At 40.2% G+C, this 26,457-nt stretch overlaps 1 protein-coding gene across 4 annotated transcripts in view; it reads right to left on the bottom strand.

Moving 5' to 3' along the window:
• Positions 1-5,230: 5,230 nt before the first annotated feature.
• Positions 5,231-26,457, bottom strand: part of DOCK4 (dedicator of cytokinesis 4) — a 257,352-nt gene continuing 236,125 nt past the window's right edge. For 2 of the 4 annotated variants that reach the window (XM_055710581.1, XM_055710582.1), the window contains 12 exons: positions 26,030-26,206; positions 22,480-22,563; positions 20,569-20,688; positions 20,094-20,215; positions 19,729-19,849; positions 19,126-19,207; positions 18,801-18,910; positions 17,486-17,653; positions 15,252-15,324; positions 12,658-12,771; positions 11,664-11,725; positions 5,231-8,338 (listed from right to left, as the gene is read on the bottom strand). In XM_055710581.1, coding sequence (XP_055566556.1) covers positions 7,913-8,338; positions 11,664-11,725; positions 12,658-12,771; positions 15,252-15,324; positions 17,486-17,653; positions 18,801-18,910; positions 19,126-19,207; positions 19,729-19,849; positions 20,094-20,215; positions 20,569-20,688; positions 22,480-22,563; positions 26,030-26,206 — 1,659 coding nt within the window. In that variant the 3' untranslated portion in view covers positions 5,231-7,912. The remainder of the gene's footprint in view (positions 8,339-11,663; positions 11,726-12,657; positions 12,772-15,251; positions 15,325-17,485; positions 17,654-18,800; positions 18,911-19,125; positions 19,208-19,728; positions 19,850-20,093; positions 20,216-20,568; positions 20,689-22,479; positions 22,564-26,029; positions 26,207-26,457) is intronic. The other 2 variants (XM_055710583.1, XM_055710584.1) reach the window with 1 other exon arrangement.

Below are 26,457 nucleotides of genomic sequence, written 5' to 3'. Positions count from 1 at the left end.
TCTAACACAACTGCCGAAAGCTTCACTTGTGAGATGGGCTGGTGACGGACGTCTCCAATAAAACAGCACTGAACCAGAAAAGGTTCACTAAGGGAATTTGCACGATCTGCTAAGATTCCCAGCTCTCAAGCTAAGCGCGTGCAGGGTTGGTGAGGATGATAAATTGCAATTTTGTTTTACAATTTGTCATTTTAACCATTTCTGTTCTTTACGGCACTGTGGCTCGTCACAGGTAAGACGACTGCGTGTAATACTGTGACAGCTAGTTGTGATACTTGACGTACCATGAGTACATCACTGCTGCAGCCGTAAGGACACCGAATAAGAGAGGGCAGTGTGCTGTGGTGCACATCTGTGTCCATAGCTTACTATGTCCGAGGCACGTGTAGGAGCACGCTTTCCACAGCAAGGGGCTGGCCTGTGTTTCGCCCTCGTGCGTGGGCACGAGGGGCCAGCAGCCAGGCTGTGGGGCTCCTCCTGGCACCTGTGCTGCTCCACCAGAGCTGTGTAGGAAGCTGCTTAATCCAGGTCTGTTGGACTGGCTCTGGAAGCCCTGCTTTCCCCACATCCGCTCCTTCTCCCTGCTAACTCTGCTCCCCTTGCCCGTGCCAACCACGTAGCCTCCAGTAAGACCAGTGGGTACAGTCAGCACAGGTACGCTGTGTGATTTGCTCTGAAAATGGAAACTGCTGCCAAGGTGGTGGAGAAACCAGTACAAAAGAGACATGGACACGCTGGAAAAAGTTCAATGAAGGGCATGAAGATGATTAAGCAACTGGAGCATCTCTCCTGTGAGGAAAGGCTGAGAGAGCTGGGGCGGTTCAGCCTGGAGACAAAAAGGCTCAGGGTTTCTCTCATCACGGAATATTAAGAGCTGAAAGGATGGTGCAAAGAGGAGGGAGCCAGGCTCTTTTTAGTGCTGCCCAGTGACAGGGCCAGGGGCAGTGGGCACAAACTGAAACACAGGAGGTTCCCTCTGATCAAAAAATACTTTTTCACTGTGAAGGTGACCGAGCACTGGCACAGGTTGCCCAGAGAGGTTGTGGAGTCTCCATTCTTGGAGAGACATTCAAAAGCCACCTGGGCATGATCCTGGGCAACTGGTTATAGGTGGCACTGCTTGAGCAGTGTGTTGGACCAGGTGGCCCCCAGAGGTTCCTGCCAGCCTCAACAATTCTGCAAGTCTGTGAAATGATTTTTTGTGCCTTCAGCTGGGCAGATTTGGGCATGGAAAGGAAGAGAAGCAGGAAGTAAACACATCTCTTCAAGAACAATGTGTGAACCTCCGTCAGTAGCTATCCTTTCCCATTTAGATACTTCTGGGGTGTTGCAGCAAATGCTGGAGGTGCTTGCAGGCTTGGCTTCATTCGCAAACACAACCTGCTCCCTGGAGCACTATTAGCTCTTTTCTAGGATTGAGAAGCTATTTTTAATCTATATTCAAACGAGTTGTAAATTCACAGTTTAGAACTGGTCTTTACTCTTCAAAGGCTTGGGGTCAGGGGCTAGCCAGAGAATTTACCTGAACATGACCACCTCTGAGTTAAGAGATCACATAGAAGTGACCGCTGTCTTTTCTGTCACCTTTTTTCTTCTGTTATACCCTTTCTCTGCACAAGATTGAGGGGAAAAAAAAAAAAAACCCCAAACCAACAAACCACCAACCAAAGTCCATCTTCTGTAGGTACAAGAATAACATCATTAAAACCTACATGGACGCTGCAGAAAACCACTCCCCAGCATTATCTCACACAGAGGGGAAAAACCCAGTAAAGCATGTGGTAAAAATCCAGCACTCCTCAAAAAGTAGCAAATATCCCAGAAGTTAAAATAGATCTTTATTACCTGAAAAACAATTTTCTCTCTTTTTCTCCCTGCTTGCTCCCTTATAGACTCTGTCTGGATGTTCAAAGTAGCAGGCTATGATTTGCATTGATTTTGCTTGCTTATCATCATTCAGCTCAGGTTTTAAAGCTATAAAACCTCCACTGAATTACAGCTTTAGAGGTACTGACAGGATGTGCTTCAGTTCTGAGACAGAACTTGGGAGGGGGGTCTGCAGATGCAGGAAAACTCTCCTTGGCAACATAAAAAGCCTCTGTCCAGTGTGCACAATCTTCCTTTGCTGCACGTAATGTCCTGAGAAAAGTGCAGCACAGTAATATTTGTTGCTTCATGTCCTAATGTACTCATTGAAAAAAATAGCTGATTTTATTGATGTTTTGTTCATTGCGAAGCGTATTGTGGTCAGCGTTAGACCATTTTCTTCAGGTGGGACTAAATTCATTAGGTATCAGCTGCTTTCACCCAACTCTCCTTGGACACATGCCAGTTTCTAAAAATGTCGATACGAACCTTTGGATTCATTTTACTGGGTGTTGTATCCCATTCTTTGATTTACTGCAGTGCTGTATTTACAAAGGTCAACCAAATGTCTCAAAAACAAGCACAGTGCGCTGGCTGCAGTAGATGCCGCCCCAGACAGCACACCTGCAGCCAGCCCTCCTCTTGCAATAGACGGCAAAGATGAGACTGGCACAGGAGTTCACAGAGTGCGGGCAGTTGGCCCTGCAGAGCTCTTTGCTTTGGCTCTAACAGAGCGTATTCGGAGTATAAGGACAAATCATTGCACAAGATACATCCCTCCAGCAGCAGCTGGCCCAAAGACCCAGAGCGATGGTCTCTCAATTCATCTTAGGCTTAAAGTGTCGATTCAGCATTTCTTTGCTGCCTGTACAGTAGTTTGTGTCTCCTTATCCCACGTTCAGCAAAAGATGAGGAAACAAGGCAAAGGATTTCCATTTACAGGGAGTGCTGGGACTGAGTTTCACCCTTCAGCAAAACTTAGTCCCCGCAGGACATTACTTACACCCCACCTCCTGGTTCTAGGAAATTACTTTAGTCCCTGTCCTTGAGCTATCGCTATGTCTGTGAACACAACCTCCTACAGGTGCTCTACAGGTCAACTCCCCGCCTCGTCCCCCCGCCTTTTGTTCCAAAGGCCCTTGTGATCCTCTCCCCCTCCCCCGGGGAGCAGCTGCGTGCCTGTGCTGCATCCCCTTCAGGCTGTGCTTCTGAAATATTCCCCACTGGAAAGGTTGAAGCAGCTCCTTGCTGACGGCCTTTCTTTTGAAAAGCAAGAGGAAACACTTCAAGGGAAGTCAGTGAGGAAGGTCAAGGAAAAACAGCAGCAACAGCAGAGTCTGTCACAAATAAGCAAGAATGCAATGCAGAGAATCCCTTTGCAAAATAATTTCTCAGGAAATGGAACAAATATACTAGTGGATCTAGTACCAAGAACAAATCAATGATGTAAAACATTTAAATATATAACCAAAATTCCAGCAGCTTATGAACTACCAAAGCAGCTATTTCCTATGAAATTTGGACATGGATTTACTCCCTAAAATATTGAGATGTTCACTGTAAAATACACTATCAGTTCTGTACCATGGGGTAAGAAAAAAAAAAAAACCACAACACTCTGTAATAAAATGCAGGAAATACTTTAATATTTTGCAGAGCTTTGCAATTTAGAAACTCTTTGCCCTTGCAACTCATGGCAGTCAGTGTTTTCTGTCCTCTGGCATTTTCCTCTGGTAAACCATAGCAAAAGAGGAAAAACTCCACACCAAAGCCTTTGTAAAATTAACCCCTCCCTGTATTTTGTCAGGACTTCCAGCTTCCCTTCTGCCCTCTTCAGCTCAACCAACAGTTAAGCTGGTATAAAATCCTGCTACAATAGCTTAAGTAAATATATTTAGTGCTTCAGTTTCAGCTAACATTTCAATTTCTCCCACTATTATTATTTCTGGCTAAGTGAAAATACACTTGGTTTAACTACCTAGCCATCAAGTGGTTTAATTATGCAGCCTATGTTTTATTTGTGTGTACCCAGCCCCCCAGCTCCTCACCCTCTCTTCCCTTCTTCCCATGCAGTCTTCCTGAAGCAAATACAAACCCAGCATCAGTCAGTTAGAGAGGAGCTATGAACTGTACCCTTACCACACGTTCTAACCTAGGTAAGTTTGCCCAGCAGTGCCTGGGAGGCTCATGCCATAGGCTCCGTCCCGACCGAAGCCTGCAAAGCCATCAGCCTGTCATTACAAGAACAACCAGTTCCTTACTGAGCAATCCAATTTTTTAAAAAAATTTAATGTTCTTTCTTCAGCAGCCTTATTTTACAACCCAGGAAGAGTCACTCTATCCTGATGCTCAGTAACACGAGCTATGCATCTCTAAACCTTTCATGTTTCTAAGGCTTGCATACTTCATCCATTTAATCACAAGATTTTTTTGTTAATGCTATCCAAAGTAACTAATGATCCTAGTTTCTTACATGAAATGTATGTCAAAAGCTGAATTAAAATGACAATGAGAAGATAAAAACAAATTAATACAGAAAAAGCTTTCTGCTACAGAATCTGGTTCAAGGTCAGAATTTCAAGGGCTCTAGTGGCGGACATCCTTTCACTCAGTCTCAGCAGATGTGGCTTTGCCCTTCAGCAAGCACGTGTCAAGGCTCTACCTGGATCAGCTGGATGTTGTGGGAAAACCTGGCTACCAACAGAGCTCTGGAGCAAAGAGTCATGTCTGTCACCCCCTGGGATTACTGATACAATGCTGCTACATGCCCCACTGACATTTACAGTTACACTCAAAACAAGATGCTTTTCATCATTTACATCTCAGCATTGACTTCTGCCTATTGATATCTTTTTGCTCAGTCACCGTGCTTTTTCCAGACGTTGCTGGACAACTTGTGAACAAGAAGAATGGTTGGGCAGGAGGGCAAAGTGCACTTTCATACAAAAGAGAAGGCTTACACATAGTTAAACCCTGTTCCATGTAAACATTTATGCTACCCTGAAATCTTTACTATCAAGGATTAAGTTCAGCTTTGTGCTTCTTTTAGGACACGGGCTATTGGCTATGATCTGACTTGAGACATCACGACAACTGAGTTCACTCACACTACAGAGGTATTAGCCCATCAGTCTGCATTTCAAAGCCAGCCAGCAGAGTTTGCAGTTGCTTCTACAGCATCCCAGAGGTACCAGCATCTTAAATGCAGTATTTGAAAATAAGATCATCTCACCTGTTATGCATACGTTGGCTAACATTCAAGCTATTGCGTAGCAACAGCAATGTGTTCTCATAGGTCCTCCTATATAAGCTTCTGAATTACTCACTGTCATCCAGAAAGTGATAAAACTACATTTAGGAGTAATAAAATTCAAACGAGACCTTTATTTACATTGGGTTTTCAAGCGCTGGGTGTTGCAACATACATAACAAAATTTCATACTACATTTTTTATAGGAAATCAGGTTGAAAAGCTGTTCTACAGAATCAATTTGTCAAAACTGGCTAAGCAGAAAATGTGTCAGCTTGGTTTTAGAGTACTCTGTCAATTTTACAGTGTCTGCTATCGTTCAGAGTATTCCTGATGTCACGGTTATAAAAACAGAGCGCTCATGCAGGTTAATTTACAGTGAACTCACCTAGTAAATTTTACATTCTTCACTTGTTTAGAAGAGCAGGTCAATACTCTCCACATTGTCTCACAAAGCAATTACGGATCCAAATAGGGAGAAAACTAGATCCATCAGGAGATTTTTAACAGAAAGAAACTAGATGTAGCAAGACAAGGAGTCAGAACTTTAATTCCATGACAAACTGAATTATAATCTCTCATTTTGTAGAAAACAAGTTGTACTGTAAAGATTAATCAAGTCCTTTTATTCCCTATTAACATTATGCAGCAACCAATATGAGTGTCTAGGTAAACAGAAACTTTGTGAAATGTTTTGCTGCAAAGCTGACTTCAGTAATGCACGCAAATGATAAAGTCATCAACTCTGCTCACTGCCAGAAATAAAAAAAAATGGCTTCAGGAGCAAATAACACTGATTCATACTGTGCTCAAGCACTAGTCAACAAAATCTATTAAACTGCACAGGTGAAATAAAAAAATCAAAGCAGCTTTGTTATCTGACTTGTGACACCTTATTTAAGTCTCAGGCATTACTTCTTTATATCAGCATAAATACGTAGCCTTCTACAGCTCTTATGATGTGGTTACAGACACAAAAATGTTATAGTAGAAAGCAAGAGCTAGTTCAAGGAATTTCAGACTTTGAAATCAGCAAGACACAAAGCTAAAATTCATATGTTCCTTTTTCAAGTTATGAATACCTTCACTAAAACATAAATATTTTAACATATATTAATTTTTTCTGACATTCAAAATTGTAAAGTCAATATGGCAGAATTATTGTTAAAAGCACATATTTACAAATATTCTTTTTTCCATACATAAAGTATTTGGCATAATTATAACAATCTTACTGCATACACAACTGTTTGCTTCTTTTTCACATAATGGTACACTCCTTATTAAAATTTACCAGTTATGTACAAAAATACTTGAACATTTATTATAGAAAACCTCTATAACCACCATCAACAGCATGTAACTGCTGAAGGTTTAATTGACAGAATATAAAAAGTGGTCACTTTCTTCCAGTTAAACTATCAACAAATCAAACACAGCTAAAATCAACATGAGCTTCCCAACAAAAGAGGGAGAATATTTTTAACAGCATGATTGATTTAAAATGCAGTTCACACAGCTGTTCCCAAGCACATTAAACAGTCAGTAAGAGAAAGAGGATACAAAAAATACATACAGAAGGTGCTTTTTTTTTCCCCTCCACATTCCTACGGCTTGGCATTAGCTTTCCAGAACTCTTCAGATGCCAGTCAGTAAAATACAACCTTAGGCCAAACACCATTCTCCTACAATAAAGATGACAGTGATGAACTCAAGATAAAAAGCAAATCCAAAACCTGGCTTCACTGGTATGTGCACATCGAAAGATCTGGTCAGAATTTTTGCTGGGTTTTTACAGAATTATTAGTGACCTTAGCAATTAGCTTTCGAAATTTATTGATTTATAACTAGTAGTTTGTATTTTAAAAAAACTCCATTCATTTACTGTATGGCCTTGGTACTAGTCAGTACTCATTCCTGTACACAAGTGAAATGAACAATTCATTTGTACCCATTTCATACACAGATTGTATTTTAGGGTGAACTTTGAAAAAGAGCAGAGAGCCTCCACTAGCAAAGTGCTAGCTTTTTAAAAAATAAAACCAAGCAAACAAACAAACAAAAAATCCCATTAACTGGAAGAATAAAAGTAAATTGCACCTCAAAAAGAAAAGGATGTGTCAGGTACAGTAATACACTAATGGCACAAAACTTTATCAAGATTCCTCAGAATGGTGCTGTATGCTGAATGAAATGCAGATATTTTTCCATCTTAAAAATAATATAAACCAAGTGTGTGTTTCAGAAATTCCAAACCACATTCTTACAACAGTTCTCTGCAGTATAACTTGCATTATATTTCCATTTTTCCACAGACATTTGAAATGACCAACCTGTTCATCGGCTAAGAGAAACAACTTCCAGCCTACTTGCAGAAACATTCTAGTCTACAGGCTACTTTGTTAGAAAGCGTGCATTTATCTCTAGTAGTAAAGATCCAGTCAGTATATTCTGCATTTTGTAAGAAGCATTTGGCTAAATCAGATGAGAGTTGTAGGGTTTTAGATTTTTTTAAAAACAAAAATAAAGTACAAATAAAAACATTTATCAGTATTCACCACCATGAACTTGAAAAAAAATCCTCTCATTCATGCTTCCTATAATATCTGGCGCAACCTAAATTAGTAATTTCATTTCAAATGTGCAACATAATATTAATAAGCATTTCAAAATTACTCAAAAGAAAAGGTGGGTGAAATATTAAAGTGCCTAACTAAACGGTTTTTACCATTTTTTAAAAAATATTATTTCTTAACCGGTAAAGAACTGGTTGCAATTAAATAGAAAAGTGGCTTCTCATAGCTGAGAGACTTTGCGGGGCAGGGGCCTGGGCCGGGGAACCTGCTCAGTCCTCCTGCTGCTGTTTTCCAGATTGTTCGGCCGGACCAGCTGTGGCTTGGGCGGCAGCGCTGGTGGGTCCGTGGTGGGTGGGATGGAGAGGCTGTGAGGTAGAGGAACAGGGCGCTTCAAAGTCCGCTCGTACACGCTGTAAGGCGGCGGAGTTTTACTTTCTTTTCTCACAGGCTCCTCAGAAATACTGTAGCTTGGGACAGTCACTGTCGGTTCACTGCCTTGGCTTTCAAAGCCTGACGTCTCTGATGTGCTACATCGGCTGAGCGAAGAGATGCCGCTGCTGTAACTCCCTGACAGCACCGGGGAGTTGGATATAAGCCCCGAGGAATGATACTCCACTGGAGATGGTGTGAATGACTGCAGAGACCCCTGCTCGAAAGAAAGGGCAGAAGAAGAATTTACCTGGAGTAAGCGAGGGAGAGCATTTCTGTGCTCAGACTGAAAACATATGGAGATACCGGCATGTATATTCTGAGGCTTGATAAATGTAAATGGTTGTGTCCCTGTTTAATCAAGATCCAGTAAGAAACCAACAAAAAGATCATTTCAAGAGTGCCTAGGTACACCTTAAACATGGTGTGGTCACGCTCGTAATTCAGTAATTCGTATAAGTGGACGTAAAACTGTATTTAAACGCTATCTTACTGTCGTAATAGCCCGGAAGCGCCCTGGCTATAAACCGAACCCTCCTCGCGGGTTTTCCCAGCCGTAAGCGGCAGGCGCCTGGGGCGTGCCTGGTGGCGTCCTGCCCCCTAGCGCCCAGGCACCGCACCTGCAGCCCGCTCACTGCTGCTGCTTCAGGCTCTCACCTTCCACATGCATTTTCCACATGCATTTTCCTCACAGTTTCAGTGCACCGTCACGCTATGGAGAGTGCGGTCACATCGTGCATCATTTCCGAGCGTGTCACAATACCGATGTCAGAGGTGGAGCGCAGATGCCGAGCTAAGAGCCGCTGCTGTGCGCCAGCCCCGTTCAGCCAGCAGCTCCTGGTGTGTTCAGGGGCAGCAGCAGGAGGGCAGCCGGCTGAGACATCCCAGCTGCTGCAGACAGCAATTTGAACTGCAGCAGCTCCTCTCTCCCATCTCCCAGGCGTTCCTTGGACACACTGTGCCGCTCGCACAAAACACAAACCACCACTGTGGGCCCCAGGGACAAGGGTCCAGCCGAGGGCAGAGGTTGCAAATGGTGGGGCCAGCAGCCCCGCAGGTCTGTGCGGAAGGTGAGGGATGGCAGCTGAGGGCCCCATGGCAACGACAGTATTGATGAAGAATAGACGGCAGGGACACTAAAGCCCTACCTAAACCCACTGAGCAGTCCTATTCTAGTGAAGCAACGTCAACCGAAAACTGTAAAAGGTTAGACCAGGCTTTGCAAGCTGAGAAGTTTTTGCAACATCTTAATTTTGACTGGAGCCATCCAAGACAACTTAGACTTACTGGCCCCAAGCACAGGCTAAAAAAGGGATGTTGAAATCACAAAGACAAATTTCTCACTCCAGTTAGACTGGTTGGTACTCAGTGGCTCAGCGTGAGAGTGTGAGCCATGCAACAGAAGGTGGGGAGGGGAGGAAAAGGAGAGGGGCAGGGGTGTATAGAGCTGGCTGCACTATCTTTATGCTGTTGAGATAATTTTAGTTATGCATCTAGAACTAGATCCACAGTGCACTGAAAGCAATGGAAGAAAATCTTAATTTGCATCAGTGGGTTTTGTACTAAGACGGCCTTCTGTGGCAGCACGTAACACTTGGAACACAAAGGCAAAAAAAAAGCCCTGTATATGGCCTGGGAAAAGCAGAGGGAGTTTTTTTTAAAGCTCAACACATGTTGAAGACATTTCAGACATTGTGAGGAGCCTGTTTAACTACTTGTTTCAGGTTCCATTCCTCTGCATGTGAGGAGGCGGCAGTTGCACTCTTAACCCCACAAAAGGTCCAGGGTCAAGGTTTTCAAAGAAATGATGTAGTTAGTTCAACTTCCATGAATGCCTGACACTCGGACTAAGTGACCATAAATAAGATTTAGGACCTTTGCTTTTGTCATTCAGAACAAGAGCAAATATGTGTAAATCCTGCCTGCCTCAATTTAGGACCTGAGCAGGGGTAAGCACTTGGATCCTGACAACAGTGCAGACTGCTTGTACCAGTAGTGAGTAACAGTCTAGACACCGTAAGAGTCTGGAAATTCACGGATGCTTGAAGTTAGATTCAGCAACTGTCAGAATGAGTCTGGGCCAGCACTCCTCTCCCAAGTGGCAATCCAGACTTTGGCTGTAAAATGCTTCAATTCTGTCCAGGCATTTAGAAGAAAATGTTAGGACAAGCTTCAAGCCTCCCTGAGAATCATCACTACCGAGCCCATTCAGGAAAAAAGGAAGAGTCACTCACCTTTCGTACAAGCTGCTAATGCTCTAAGAGCTTCCTAGTAACCAGTTAGTGTGAAACCTGGGATCGGTGCTCCCTTCAGCAGAAGACATACTATGGTAACAGGACTATAGGGCACTCTGATGGCCAGCACAATTGCTCTGTGTTGAAACTGTAGCACCATGCAGCCACAAGTGGAAATGTTACAAGCTCATGGGATGACCAACGGGAGAATGACTGTGGGCTTGTGATTAGGGACCTCAAGGGGAAAGGAGGCATTCTGAGGTGGTACTTTCCTCCTCCTCCTCAGGAGACATGTACCTTTGCAGCTTTTGTTAGGCATTGGGTACCTGAGGGACCACTTCAGCAGGGCTGCTTCCCTCTGCCCTCTCGCCAAGTGCCTGAAGCACCAGTCATGCTCCTTTCTATACGCTCTCCTTCCCGGTTGTTGACCCTCATGTTTCTAACTGCAGAACAATCTCTGCTTCAATGGGGTGGTAGCGGCTATCCCCTGGACAAATGTTGCACTGTCTGTCAATACTTGGGTTTGCCTGAATATGCAGGCTGTGTGTTCACATCTTCCAGTGCTGGGGAAGACACAGATTTTCTGGTCAAGTTTTCCAACAAATAAGCTGTTGTGCAACAAGCAGGTACCGACACATTCAAGTATCTTGAAATAGAAATGAAACCTGCTCAGTTTAGCCTGGCCCAATTGCTATGGGTGATTAACTGCCAGAGAAGACCCAATGTTTATTCATAGCCTGCGGTTAGCGTTTCCTACTGGCAGGCTTCAAACTACTTCCAATTTCTTATGCAGCCTCCCTGGATCATTCTGCAGAGGGAATGGATATTGAAATGATGGAAGTGGGGATTACTCTTTAACACACCCTCTAATCCAACAGCTCTGGATGCTGGAGGAGTAAGAGGAATGGGTTGCACAACAGGCTCTCCTTAGCTGGCATCTCCCCTTTTGCCACTGCTGGAGACAGACTTCCAGACTAGGTGGCTCATTGGGCACCTCTTACATTTATTTCTTAAACTCCCTTCCGTACTCTAACTCAGGTGAGCTTGATTATCTACATAGTCAACAAGCCTTATATTGAGAGGTTAAAGGTTCTGAAGATCAGGTTTCTTACCTGCAGTTTTGAAAAATCTTCAGAGATGCTGTAATTGTTATGGCTACTTACTCTTATGAATGGTTTTTGTATAGGCTTATGTTAATAAAAGGAAAATAGTATATATTTAATATACATTATTTGGGATTGTATTATATCTACCCAACATCATGTACAATCTGTCCCACAAAGGCAATTCACTGCAATAAAACAGTACCTTCATTGGTGATCTCCCAGCAGGAGAAGGGGAAACGGAGGCTATGTGTCTTGCTGGTGATGCTGTAAAGTCAGAAAGATTTCAGTGCATTCTTGGCATTACAGTTTTCACAAAGAAATCTTTTTAAGTGGACAGGAGATCATTCAATAAACAAACATTATCTCTGGTTCCCTTTAGGTACTTGCCTGATGGCTGAAAATAGTTTTAGAGATTTTGTTTGTTTTACTTTGTTCTCAGGATTATCTTGCAGTACAACCAATGAAGCATAAGAAATTTCTGCATCCATCCTCCCTGACAAATTTTGTATCTCTGTAAGTTGGTTTATATCCTACCAAATGATAACAGAATTCAAAAAAAGTCAGTATAATAACTGTCCCCTCCTCTTAAGAAATATATTATGTATTTGTATGTCAAATAAGAAAAAAAGACAATACATAATGTACTTACATCAAACATTTACTTGTAAATACACTGTAAACATGCCTAACATTTTTTGAGGCATAAGTCTAACACACACAAAGTGTCTTCGCTCCCTTGAGGACAATTACATTTATATTACCACTTAAGCAGCCCTTCCTTTAAATGGAAATTAATCTTTTGAAAGGCAAATTTGTTATAGTAACAGAACTCATGTACTTCCATGATTCCATGTGCATTTTCTGGCCTGTAAGATTCTTTGTGGTTAATGATCATTGCTGATTGCTAACCTCCAATTAGCATAAGACCAAAATATGGCATTTTATCATCCTCCCTAGTACTAGCATGAATGTCTGGAACTACTCAGTCATTAAGCGAAGGGGCAGAGTACTGGAAACAGAATGCTACAGAGAACATTAATGAGATGAAAATTCCTGTGGAGGCAATTCTACAGCCTTCTATGTAAGTAATCAAATAACCTGCCCAAGAAGTTAAAGATCAGAGTGGAAAAAATCTAAGCCCTCAAGTAAATCATTTGTTTTTACTGGAGCTTAGCATGAAATGTCCATTAACTCACCAGTCTGTGCAGGTCTTGGTGGTACAGGGGGAGATATAAGCTTTCCACTTTCTGATGTGTTTCTGGCTTCCTTCCCACTGTCCAGGCTCCAGCTGCTGGGCGTGGCGTTTACAGCTGGAAGAGAATGAAAAAGCTGGCATTGGCATCACCCACTTCTAGCTCTCTGACTTGCCTTTATCCGCGAGGGTAAAAATACACAGTGAAAACAACAACCATGACTGAAAAGCTCTCATGATTACATCAGCATTTGAAAAGCTCTTAAATAATGGCTGTCAATCTCTTGGCTGCCCGATGTATGCAACTGGCCCTTCGGTCAGTTTGTGATTGTATAGAAGTTGGGACCATCAACAGTAGCAGCCGAGATAGCACTCTGGTGCACTGCAAATGCAGCCACAAAGGGAGATAAGCTTGAAGCCTGTTAATACAATCGGTTTATCTTTGCACCGGACTGCTATTTAGAGCTTTCTAGGCAGAGGGGAACAAACTATCCATAAACTGTTTCCATTAGCTCATTTTATATACAGAAGGGACTAGGGAAAGGAACTTGCCAAATTCCAATCACCTCCCTCAGAAAGCTTTCTGTGCTAACAGCCTTCTTTGCCTGCATAGGCTACACATTCAGAACTGAAAGGAAGAAGACAAGAAGGGCACAAAACCAAGGAAGTAAAAATGGGAAAAATGAAAGAGCAAGGCAGGGGGAGGGAATCAAATGAAGAAATTATTTTTGACTGAGAAAATTTATATACCCTGTTTGTATGCATGGTCAAGGATCTATGCTTAATAATGTAAATTGACAATCACCTTGACATGCATAAGATCAGCTGATGTATTTGTCTGTGTTACCTTTACCTAATTCCATTACTTTAATTGAATGATCCCATAAGGCCTGGAACAGCTTCCTTACTAGAACTGGTTTATCGCATGTTATCAAGGAGCCACCAATATTGGGAAGAAGTCAGACAGAAAGGCAAGGCATTTAACATGGAAAGGACAAAAGCTAACTTACACCTCACAATTTTTCTTACACATCCTGTAAAAAAGTGGAAAACACCTTTCTTCATATTTCCCCCTTCCCCCCCTCAAAACCTCGCCACCAACTCCCCACACACACACTTTCAAAGCCTCAAATCTCTTGCCTTGCTATGACAGTTTCCTTCTTGCCTGCTTGTTTCATAGTTGTGAGTAGAGAACCACATGCAAGGACTCTGTGCTCATTTACAAAGATGAAGCAAAAAGCAAATCATTGTTGCTAACTGGTGGTATTAATTATTGCTATTATAGCAACATCAAGGGCTCTCCAAAGGACTGCAGTCCCACTATACCAGTGTATACCAGACTTAACACAAAAAGTACAGTACAAATAATACTTGTTTCATGTCTGTAACAATATTGTTACAGTATAATTTCACATTAGTTGACTCTGAGAACAGCGTACAGAATAATCCATTTTCTGCAGGATCATTTTGCTTTTTCATTGCCAAAATATGGAATACATTGTTTGCTTTTTATTGTAAGCTGTCACCTAGCAGTATGGGTTTGCCCTCATCTTAAAAATTACTTGGCACCAGACCAAGGTACTTCAAATGCCCGAATCTCTTGACAAGCCAATTTTTTTCTTTGAAGTCATCTGTGCAGTCAGTTCTCTGGTCTGCTAAAGTCTCCAGGAGAGAACATTTTATTTTAACAACTTTGTAATGTACTTGGCTACATAGGCCAGTGGAAAAGTTTTGCCATTTCCATGTTAAATTATTTTATATGCTTTTCAGCCCTGTGAAAAATTCCACACTTGAGCTTTCATAAAAACTTTCACACAAAAATACTTCTAAAACTCAACTCTTAATGATGAAAATGTGATTCTTGGTCAGTTCTTGTTACAGCATATTCTTGAAATATTTAGTTTCAATACACTTATTTTACTGTATCCTTTATTCAGGGTACCATAAAAGGCAGCACATAAATGATGGAGCATATTATGGATGTGAAACACACAATGAAATCATGGCACAGTAACTGTGCCAACAATATTGAATTTCCCCATGTGCAAAATTATAAAAGGCAATATTTTGTCTTTGGAAATTCATAGGTTTCTCATTTACCCTAATTAAAAGCAAAAAAACCCCAACAAACCACAAACTGATCTCTTATCTTCCATCAAAGTGTAGCGAAAAGCACAGTGACTTACACTTAGTAAAGAGGACTTGCAGGTACCACACTTGAGGACTATCCTCTTTAGCTTCTCTGCGCCCTAGTCTCCAGAAGTTATCTCCAGTATTCATCACCCCATATGTCTCTCTTGAGAAGCAGAAAGGACAGCTTTCACAGGCAGTGTGCTGCACCATCACCCCTTTCTGGAAAATTCTGTGCCTTTCTGAGTGCAACCCTCAGTTCAAACACACACCATGTCCCCCCCCACCCCCTCCTGCTTTTCAGTTTTTTGAAACTTAACAGTGTTAGTGTAATTTAGTTATTTTGAATGTTTTGAAACTTGGAGATGACAGTATGCACTCAAAAGAATTAGCATTCTACAGGAATATGACAAATTAATTATATTTTCATTGCTTCAAAGATCGGTATGGTGCAGCATTTCCACTCACCTTTGTCAGGGCCAGGCAGACTGGAATCACTTCGTGGCAAAGCACCGTCACCAATATGATTAAACAGCATTCTCTGTAAATTGAGAACAGCGTGGTTTATGCATAGCTGCTGTTGTTATTTCAGTAGCCTTTAAGAAAACAAGGGGGTTTTTGTTATTATCCCCACCACACAGGTCTACTTTGGAGGTAGAGCGACAAACAATCTAAGAACGTAAATAGTTTAATAAAAATATGTGTATACAAATAGGAAGTAGACTAGTTTTCTGAAAACGGTACACACTGGAGGGGGGATTATCATGTACTGAGTTCTGACAGTTTCCAGCCACCTAAAAACAAAATAAGGCTCATATCTCAGGTGGTGTCTTGATAGATTACTAAACAAATGCAGGGACAGATGTGCAATAATTTCATGGTACAATTGGCATCTGAACAAGGTGTAACATTTGACATTATTCAGGGTATGGCTGTTATCTTTGAAAAACATTTTTTTTCCAACCCTAACTTTTTTTGGTAGCAGTGTTCTTAGTTCTCTTGTGGATAAAAATTGACCCATGAAATGTTTTGTCTTTCCTTTTCTGAATATTTGGTTGTTTTTTTTTTTAAAACCACAGTAAATGTATGAAACAATTTTAAAATTTCACTAGTAGTTTCTTTTGGCAGCATTCAAATAATCCGTGGGTCATCAGCTTATCTTCATAACAGATGTAAACAGCATACAGCTAATCCTACAAGTAATTCAGATGTACCTTCCAAAGAAAATGAGAACAGATAAACTTTCTTTTTTTATGTAAAGCAAGATCAGACAATTGGTGAAATCCAGATCAAATCAAATCCTATTCTTGTAACTCCTTCCAGTGTTCGCAGAGGACTATGCCGAGTCAGCAAGGCACTATGCTGTGGTTCCACAAGATGGCAAACCCAGCTGCAAAATAATCACCAGTGATCTATCATGCTGCAGCTCCAAGTTACAAAGTGAGGAACAAACACTTGGCCAACTCAACTTGACTTAAAACATCTGTGTCATAGAGAGAATGCTTTGGGAGGCTCTGGCCTACGCTAGGGTCTGCCTATCTATGCTGTACTAGAGTCACACTGGGTCAGGTAATACCTGTTTTCCTGGAGTTACCATTAAAGTGAGGTGGTGCAACTATATGTGTGCTCTAATGCGACAGAAAACGGGATCAGATGTTCCTGACTGGTCTGGATTGAAGGTTCACTGTTTACTGAGTCTGCAGTGCACTAGGATCTGGTGGGCAAGTGCTGAAGTCTGTCTGCTGTTGTGAAGGTAAAGAGCAAAGGCTGAAAAAGCAACTGAAATTGGAGGAGATGAAGAGATAAAAGCTGAATGAAATACAGCAAAACAAGGACATACTAAAATAATGAAATATAAAACCACATGGAAGAACAAGAGCAATCACAGGATGTTTACTGACATGCAAAAACCCCCCCAAAATGTGAAACCCGAAAAGCTCTATTAGGAAGAGTAACAGTGCAAAACCCAAGGAGCTTGTTGACCAGTCAATGATGGCAGGCATTCCTCTTCAGAGTATGGGAAGAGCTGGAGAGACACTGTACAATCGCTCAGCCAGAGATCAAAAAGCAAGCACAAATGGATGTTGACGGAAAAGCGCTGTACATAGATAACCTTGAGCATCAATGAAGGAAGTGGATGCTTTACTGCTGTGGTCTTGTTCTATGAAGTCCACCAAACTTCTGTAAATGAGGTAGCTATGGCCTGAAAGGACTTGATTTGGACTTGAAGTGCCAGAATTTGCCTGTGTATCTCACCTTTCCTGGTTGAAAAACTATTGTGAAAATTGCATTCATTAAGCCGTAACAAAGACATTAATAAATGGGTCCTTTCCTCATTAACTTAGTGTCAAGCTCCAACCAAGACTGTTGAAGTTAACTGGTGTTAGCATAAAAATGGAAACGACAAGGAACAGTTTGAGCATGTAACTTCTCATGAGAGTTGCAGGTATCTCTAAAGTATCCCTCTACAATTGTCCTGAGGATTTCTTTTCCCCTTCTTATCGGAAGGCAGAGAATCAGAATGTTGTTTCTAATCACCGTCCATTTTTGCTGCTCAGTGAATAAAGCACCAGAGAATGAAATTGCACTTCTCCCCAGAAAGGTGTCTCCTCATTTATGGTTATGAGGGCAGAAAGAAACTGTCAGACCTTCTCACCTTTGAAACATACTTAAGTGTATGAGCAAGTTAATTTTCTACTTACCCTCTCATGGGACACTGAGGGTACAGACAGATTGGGAGATTTTCCTGACGGGCGAGTCTCAGAGAGAGTGGAGACTGGGCCTACGAGCTCCTCAGCCTCCCTTATCGAATCTCGGGTAGAGTGGGGGATAGAAGTCGCATTCCACTTGGCAAAGCAAGAGTTTGCAGTCTGGGAGCAAAAATGGGATATTTTTTTCCTTGCGGCAAACCATAAAACCGCTTTATTTAAAAAACATCCCCTGGTCTTTCCTATGTGTTGGTCTGGCTTCACTACCACTGTGAAAGTGCCCAGTAGATATATCAGTAAGTAGTTTCTGAGAGCAGCCCTTACGTCTGGCTAAGCTTCAGTATTACTTCTTAAGCCCTCAGGTAAAAGCATGAGGGCTTAAACAGAAGAGAGGAAAAAAATTAAATCAAGAGCCAATTCAATAAATGAAGAAGCAAGGGACAAGAATACAACTAATGAGAAACCAACAAATAATTTCTAAATTAAAGGAAGCTGGGCTACCAAGTTGTTTTTTATCAGAGGCAAAATTTCTGGTGGAAATGAAAGCATTGAGAGGGGGGCCTTTCACACTGTGCCTAGGTTCTCGTATTTGCTTCAGCAAGAGGTGCATTGTGTGATGGCATGGATTAAAACAGCAACTGTGCTAAAGGAAAGCACTTTAGGAAAGTAGGTCTGTTAAGAACATAAGGAGAAAAGATGAAATAAAGATTTAAAATTGGTCAGCTCATCAAGCTCATTTTGCATTTCAAGTAACTCAAAAGATACAAATTTCATTCAGACCTATGCAACAGGAATTTTAAGGCACAAACACAACTCACTCTTTTCTGTAGAGTAATAAAAAAATGTCTATCTTCTGAAACTACATTGAAAAACAGAAATTGCCACAGGGAGTGGGTTATTATCTCACAGTGGCTAGGATTAGCTATTTCAGAAGAAATAAAGGGGAGGTCAACATGGACAACTGCTGTGGTAACAGTTTTCTTTCTTTCTTCTTCCCTAGATTGAACAAACACTGCTGTTTCACACAAGCAGGCTGTGTCATCAGGTAAGTCTTTGCAACTCTTTCTCACTGCAGTAAGTATCAAAAACCAGATTTAAATCCAGACAAAGCAAGCAGAAATGTGATCAAGCACTGTGTATTCTATTCATATCTCTTTCATGTAAAATACTGTAAGAGTTTTTGCCTACAACCCCCGCCCCCCTAAATTAACAGCAGTGAGCAGACACTGCATCTGCTCAAAGCTCACTAAGTGCCTTTAACCATCACCTTAGCTATGTGCATTCAGAGGATTCCCAACAAGCTTCCTACCTGCGAGGTTTCCGAAGGAGTAGGGTAGATGGCACTGCAGGGCCTCTCTCTGGGGGAGAGGCAAGAGTTTTCTCGGGAATGCTTATGTTTGTCAGACAACAGAGGAGAGGCTAGAACATGAATGTGTCAAGTGATTAAATTCATGCAGTGAAACTCAAGACATTTCAATTCTACGCTTATGACAAAGAAATCCTGTTTTCCCAACAATACATATTCCTCAAAAAATAGGTTAAATTTGATGCCTGACCAGTGATAACATGCAGAAATTCAGCTGTGTAATGTATCAAGAATTTAATATGGTTTACCAGGGGAGACCAGCACTGACCTCTGGCACTGGATGGAGCAGAACTGGTCACATTAGGTGAAGCAGAATGAGTAGAACTGAGGCTTGAGGTAGACGGACTAGGCTGTGTACAGAAGAGATGCTGTTGTTACCACATCACACTTAGTGGTTTGGAAAACAAAAATTTGCAAGACAACTTTTCACTAAAACAAAGAACTTGTAATCTGTTAGACTAGTCTCTCAGCATTTGAAAATAGCAAACATGTAAAGAGCATCAATGTAAATACACAAAAATGTAGTAAAGTATCAAATAAATAGAAATGTAATTAATATATTAAAATAACTACATCGCAACTGTGACAACTGCACAGAAAAGTCTATGTAAGGTCAGATGACTGCATCCTAGTGTGTTGCTGCTTATTACTTTTGTAAAAAATTCATGCTCTAGGTTAAAGAAGAAGAAACAGTTACATAAAAAATTATTTCTATGTTAAGAAGGTTAACAGCCCATTTAAAGATTTCTCTTTTAAAAATAGTATCAGCAATAACTTTGAGATTTCTGAACGAAATAACAGAAGCATTAATTTAGTAAATAGCCTTGTAAGAAAGATTCTGTTTAGTTTGAAGAATTACAGTAATTTGTACCTGCATGTTAAAAACTTCATCAGAGCTTTCTGACTGCCCAGTGATATTGCTGACTTCAGCAGAAGCTTGGGATGACAGTGATGAGGATGAATACCGATTGACAGCTGGGTAACTCAAGGGACTATTACAAGAATAATGAAACACAAAATGGTTAACTAGTTGCAAATCATAATTTTTCATGAGAAAACAGCACATTTAGTGATCTCCACAGTTTAATTTGGATTTATTTATTGAGAGAGAGATAGAGAACATATATATCAGCTATTCATGACTGAAGATACTTCAAGAGGACCGTATGAGGAAGCATACACACAATAACAGTATTTTATGAGTCATCTTCTGCAAGTTCTAGTATTTTAACTTGCCTGCGTCGTGGTATTACCCTGGCAGCATCAGGGCTCATAGAAACAGGTATGGAATTTCGGCATACACGAGGACTTCCATTTGGGAAATGAACAGGGCTAGCTTGTACACAGGCAGAAAATTCCTGGCAAGTTATTAAAAGAAGATTAATTAAAATCAACACAGTATCATTAAGCATTTTGTAAGATACAGACAGTAATTTGAACAGTTACATCTGCATTTTGGATCAGCTTCATCATTGCTAAGAAAAATATTTTAGATTTTCACTGGTAACACTTTCCCCTTAGTAAAACATAACTATTTTTCTCTGCACTGTATAGAAACTTTATTAACTTTGTCTTCTGGTAGTGTTAAGAATGCTACAAGCTGTAATGTGGCCAACCAACCAAAAGATGTCACTATCTGTTGCCAGGAAAATGAAACAACCCTTACTGTAGCTGAGCAGTCTCCCGGTTTATCCATGCAGCTGCTACATACCTGTATTCCCAAGCTTGACTTCATCACAAAGAACTGATCCACCAGCTTTTTGTGCAACGGCCTCATGTCCTGTGGCACCACCTTCTCGTGCACCGCCAAGCCAAATTCTAGAATCTGGGCCTGCAGAAAAGACAGCAGGAAAGTGGGGGGAAATATAATTTTGATCCATTTTCTTCACACTTTCATCATCAATTAGAATATTAATAAAAGAAAAAAAAAATGCACGTTGTATTAAAAACAAGTATATAAGTCCCTGACAGACCTGTAATCAAACAACACCTAAGGCCAAAACCAATACACAAGAGGTTTTATGACTCTTGCCATTTTACTATTCAACTTTCCCAAAGATCCGGCCTACGCAAATTCAACTCTAATATAAAACCCACTATGGATAACACAGTGAAAAATCTGGCTCAATGGAAACTTTACAAAAGAGCAGTTCTAAACCCTAAATAACAGCTGTTTTCAACAAGAGCAGTTACAAAAAGCATGAAAACAGCAGCAATGGCCAAATCACCAGAGACCCTGTAATATATTTTTAATTAAGTCCATGGTTCCCTATCCTGTTTGAACTCCCCAGAGGCCTAAGTGGTGACTTTATGCATATTCTTGATGCAAGGCATGACAGGCTTCAGAATAACATTGCTAACACTCTGATCTTGCTCAAATTTGGTCACAGGCACGTAAAATACTGAACTGGTTACATGAGGAATCAGATAAACTCAAATTTAAGAACAAAATAGCTACACTATGCTGTAATATCTTTGGATGAGAGCTACTAGCTGATGTTTTCAGGCAGCTTGCGAATGGGCACACAGCTGCACAGCATCACTGACCTGAGGTCAGGACTGCAGCACATCCATCTGCGCATACAGCCATCCCGGCCCTTCTGAACGCTCCATGGTTTCTGTTAAATCATCAGCTGGTGCCAGACAGGGTTTAACTGCTATTGCTTGGAATTCATGTTTTTGTCATAATAAGTTATTAATTCCAGCTTTAAATTGTAACAGTTAGTGAGATTAACTATCGCTTGAAAAACCAGAACTGCAATCTAAATTACTATATGAAATTAAAAGTGAGCTCAGTGAACCCATTCTACTTAATACTGCCTGAGAATCTGTCCTTCAGCTGATCTGACCAAATGATACCATAATGACGAAAAATGAAATTTCCATCTTGCCAAATTCCAATACTCTGACCTCTTTATCCCAAGCTGGCAATAAAGTTTGAAATTTCAACATGCTGCATAGAACAAAGATAGGTAAATGCCAGTTAAGAAAGCTGAAATACTTGGTAAGACAATTTGATGAATTTTTTTTTTTTCAGCATCTGCAAATGGAGACAACCTCATATTTGAGGCTAATAGGTTGTTGGTTTATAAATAAATGAAGAAATAATACAAAAGTCATACAATGCACAGAATACTCACCTGTTTAATCACTTGGTGTTTATTTTACTGCTTACCTATATGGCAATTATTATTAGATATCTTCCACTGTAATAAGATCCTTTGTGGTTTTTTGCTCTTATGCGAAACCTTTTTGTGAAAATGTTTGTTCTGTAGTATTGTTAAAATACATCACAGAAGTATTTGCTAAAGCCATCAAACATTTCAATGAGATTATGTTTATTCTGCAGTAATGGTAAAATAATACACGTTTGTTGTGCAAATACATACAAGCATGACAACACAAAGATTTGCCTCTCATTCAAACTTTAACTTAGAATAGTCTGATGTGATTAAGATGATGATGAAAAGGACTAGCAAAAATATACTAACATTACCCAGAAACCTGCCTGTATATGAAGTTACTGTCTACTTGGTATCTGATTCAGAAAATACTGAAGACCACCAGTCTTTTTGCTAGAACAGCTAAGCAGGCCACCCAGTCTGTCTTTTTCCCACTTTACCTGCTCAAGCATCAGCTCTCTCAGGCGCGTGATCTTCTCTCCATCCTCTGGATGGTTTGAGATGTATTCTTTGACAAAGAATGCCTAGGCAAAATAAAATCACAAAGTAACATACAAGTGACTAAAAACACATAACTGATTTTTAAAAATAACTTTCTAGATGATATTTGCAAAACAAAAGCTCCTTTCCACAGCAACAGAGGATAATAAATGCTAAATAATTAATTATTCACATATGAATTCATGGACAAATAAAGTGGAGCTACTCTTGAGTGGAATTTACTAGTTGTTCAATATCCAAGACAGATCCTGGATCAAATGTGAAAACCTGCAAATCAGAGCTGAAACCACACGCAGGTCACCTAAACTAAATATGTCACAATTCATGGGGGAGAGATAAGACTTCTAAATAATTAGAGTTGGGGTTTGCTCTCTTTTCATACTAGGAGTTTCATTACTCATTAAATATAAAGACGTCTTAAGAACAGTGTGGAATTGTATGCTATTATATGTATCGGAGCTATGACATTTTCTTATTCACTCTTCATATAATATAAATACAGTTTTGAAGAACTCACAGCGACATTGACATCAAAAAGTTATTACTTCTCACTTCAGGAGCATCTGACCAACATCCAGGTCTGTTCATAAGCTTACATGAGTTTCCACCGCATCTCCAATGCTCCAGTCAGCTATAGTACCCCAGAGTCATTTTACCCACCAGCAATGGCCTGGACATAGAACTGTTTGTTCACGATTCCATTTTTCTTAACATGTCCTACCCTGAAAGGGGATTATATTGTGTTTACAGGAATTCTTGACAATATTCTTTAAAGAAAATGCCCAGCTGCTCATCTGAAAGATTTCTAGACCTTCTCAAAAATGCATTTGTCACAAAAAGTGTCTGTACACATACCTATACATACACATGGTTTTCTGTTCATGGAGTTGAAAGAGTAATAGTGGCTGCTCTGTGCTGTGTTTTCCTTTGGCACTTGTCTTAGCATTTCCCTCCTATATTTCTTACAAGGTTCTCCATTTAGCTTTAGCTGTTAAAATCTTTGCTATGCAGAATAATTTGTAAATATGGAGAGCAGAAGAGCTGGAGATAGGCAGACTCCTCTGATTCAGTTCCAAAATTTCATGATGTGACAACCCACAACAAGGAAGTGCTGAGACCTATCTAGAAAATGCTGATACTGTAATGAAGAACATTTATTTCACATGGTGCTTTCACCACAGATAAGCATAATTATAAGAATCCATGTTTAAATTGTTCAAAGGAGCCCTCTGATACTTGCTAAAATCCCAAATCCCAAACTTCTTCTAGCTTATGTTTTTTCCCCCTCAAGCTACAAGCTTAACGTTCTTTCAGTATCAAGCAGGTGGTGTCCCAATGGTTTTGGGCTGAGACTTATACAGATCTGTAATACAAGTCAGAGATGTAATAACAATGTAACTTCAAACAGAATCACAAGTATTTTAGGAAAAAAAAAAAAAAAAAAAAAAAAGATATCTGACTAAATCCAGTGAAGTTACTGGAACTGGACTGGTAGTTTCCAATAATTAGTCGTGAAAGTGCCTCTACTCTTCCAACACATGTAAAGGAACTAAAAGAAATGTAAGTTATAGTTGCAGTTTGAGAGGTGTTAGTGGACACAAAATACACTCTTCATGTCTTTCCAGCAGTGTCTGGAAGACTTTTAAAAAAATCAGTGGTTCAGTTTATAGCCATTTTTTAGCACACGTGAAGATGCTGCATGATGACTATTACTTCTGTAGATTTTCCTGGAATCTGTTCCTGCACTGAAATCAGTGAAAACATAGCTTTAACACCTGCAATACCAGCCAAAGTGCCAAATAATTTAGAACAGCTGCTTGGGGAAAAAAAGAAGGGGAAAAAACAAGGAGGGAGGGGGAGCAGAAGAAATAAAGAGAGGAAAAAAGGAAGCAGAATCAAGGAAGGCATCAGCTGGCCAAAGGATGTTATTTGCTGGGTCTTAACATTTCTTAAACCTTGGGAGTTGCCTGAAGGGAAGAAGGATACCTGTAAAGACACGGCCATGCTTACCCCAAGACTGAGTTTTAAGCTTTGTACAGGGCAGAAGGCAAAAGCAAGTGAAACACGCAGAGAAAAGCATTTATAGAGAAGAAAAGAAAGAAGGCAGAAGATAGGAAGTGGCAAAACAGCAGAAAGACTATATATAAAGACTGAAAAAGGGACATGCAAAGAGAATGAGGGTGAAATTTTTGGTGTTTCTAACACAAATTAGTGAAAAGCACTATTTTAGGTAGCAAGAGAGAGAGGGAGAGGACAGAAGGGAATTGAAACATGAAGACTGTCTAGGAGATCAAGAACTGTAGCTAAGAACAATAAGAAAGGAGCAAGCGAGAATCTTTAATATGCTCATGAAGAATGGAAAGCTATGCAGAGACACAGAGCTAGCTCTGAAATTGCTAATTCAAACCAGACATAGTTCTGACATGACTGTATTTCTCAACGGACTCCCTTTGTGGCACTTTATCGTGCTAAGCAGTTTTGTTGTTGTTGTTTAAAAGGCAGCTGGGAAACATCAAACATGATACTGCTTTGCTTAAGTCCCACAATTTTCATAATGTTGCAGTTTTGATGACAGATCCTAACGCGGTAGTGGACTCAATTTCTTGTAGTTTAGATTCAGTTTTACCAAATACAACGCTGTTGAGCGAACACTGAATATTGCAGCCTTTGAGACAAGTGGACAGAATATTCAACTTGACATTTTCAATGGAAAAGGAACAACCAGCAGACTCAAGTATTTCATAAGACCATTAGGAGAAAGAGGAAGATCAAGCTGGGCTGTAAAAGAAATAGCCTTCCTTTGTTTTTACTGCCATTTTGAAATTCCACAGAACTTTGTGGAAATACAGCATCCCAAACATTTAAGGTTGTCCTAAGATGATTCAGAGATGATAATACGAGGAACAACTTTTCAGAACAAATGCAGCATTAGACATTTCTTAATTATATGTATTATTTCTTACGAGATTTTTCCAGAAAGTAGCTTTCCTTAAAAACTTCGAGAAAAGAAAGAAGTAGGATCTAGAAAAATATGATTCTTCAAGAAAATAATTTTTTACATATCTATAGATCTATGTATCTATATCTTAAAATCAGAATTTCAGTATACAAAAGTAAATTTGCTGGTTGGCTAGAAGTAGCTCATGACCTAGAAAGACAGAGGAAAGAAATACATTATAATAACATAGTTACAATTAACTATTTCATTAAAAATACCCAAACCAACCATGCAAGAATGCAAGGTAATTGTGAACAAACTCATGACTCAAATTTCATGGTACTATCTGCAACAAGACCGTTGTTTCAATAAAGCTGTACATATTTAACATCACCTCAACCAAAACTGAGATATAGGTATAATTAAAACTATTATTGATATAGTACTTTCTGTCCTCAATTCATACAGAGGATCTACAATAGTAAGAGAAAGAAATCAATAAAAAACTGTCTTATGACAAATTTTTAATAAACAGAAAATAAATTGCTTACCTCTTGGTATCTAGCAACTCCACCATTAACTGCTGCATCAATGACCCCATTCAGACACATCGTGAGAGGGTTAATATTTTGCATCTGTCGAGTTTGACACTGACTAATCAGTGTTCTCAGTTGCTGGTTCTTATTTTCTAAGACTTCAATAGCATTCTCAAGGGGACTCATTTCCACCTGAAAGGGGAGTGAGGAACATTGCAAACATACTTAATCTAGTTGAAAGATGAAACATATTAATATTAATACATATTAAATGTATTTTTTTATTTCTTAAAAAAACCCAATGTTATTCTATTTCCTAGAGTATTGGGGCAGAGAAAGTTCTTCTCACCTGGGCTACACTCTCTTGAGTGTACACTCTGAGCGCAGAGAGTTAATTTTATCACATAATCAAGGACCAAAATAAACGACTGTGCCCCTCTTGT

The sequence above is a fragment of the Falco cherrug genome, chromosome 5 (assembly GCF_023634085.1).
Source record: "Falco cherrug isolate bFalChe1 chromosome 5, bFalChe1.pri, whole genome shotgun sequence".
In the NCBI taxonomy this organism is placed as follows: domain Eukaryota; kingdom Metazoa; phylum Chordata; class Aves; order Falconiformes; family Falconidae; genus Falco; species Falco cherrug.
This window is presented reverse-complemented; position numbering and strand designations above follow the sequence as displayed.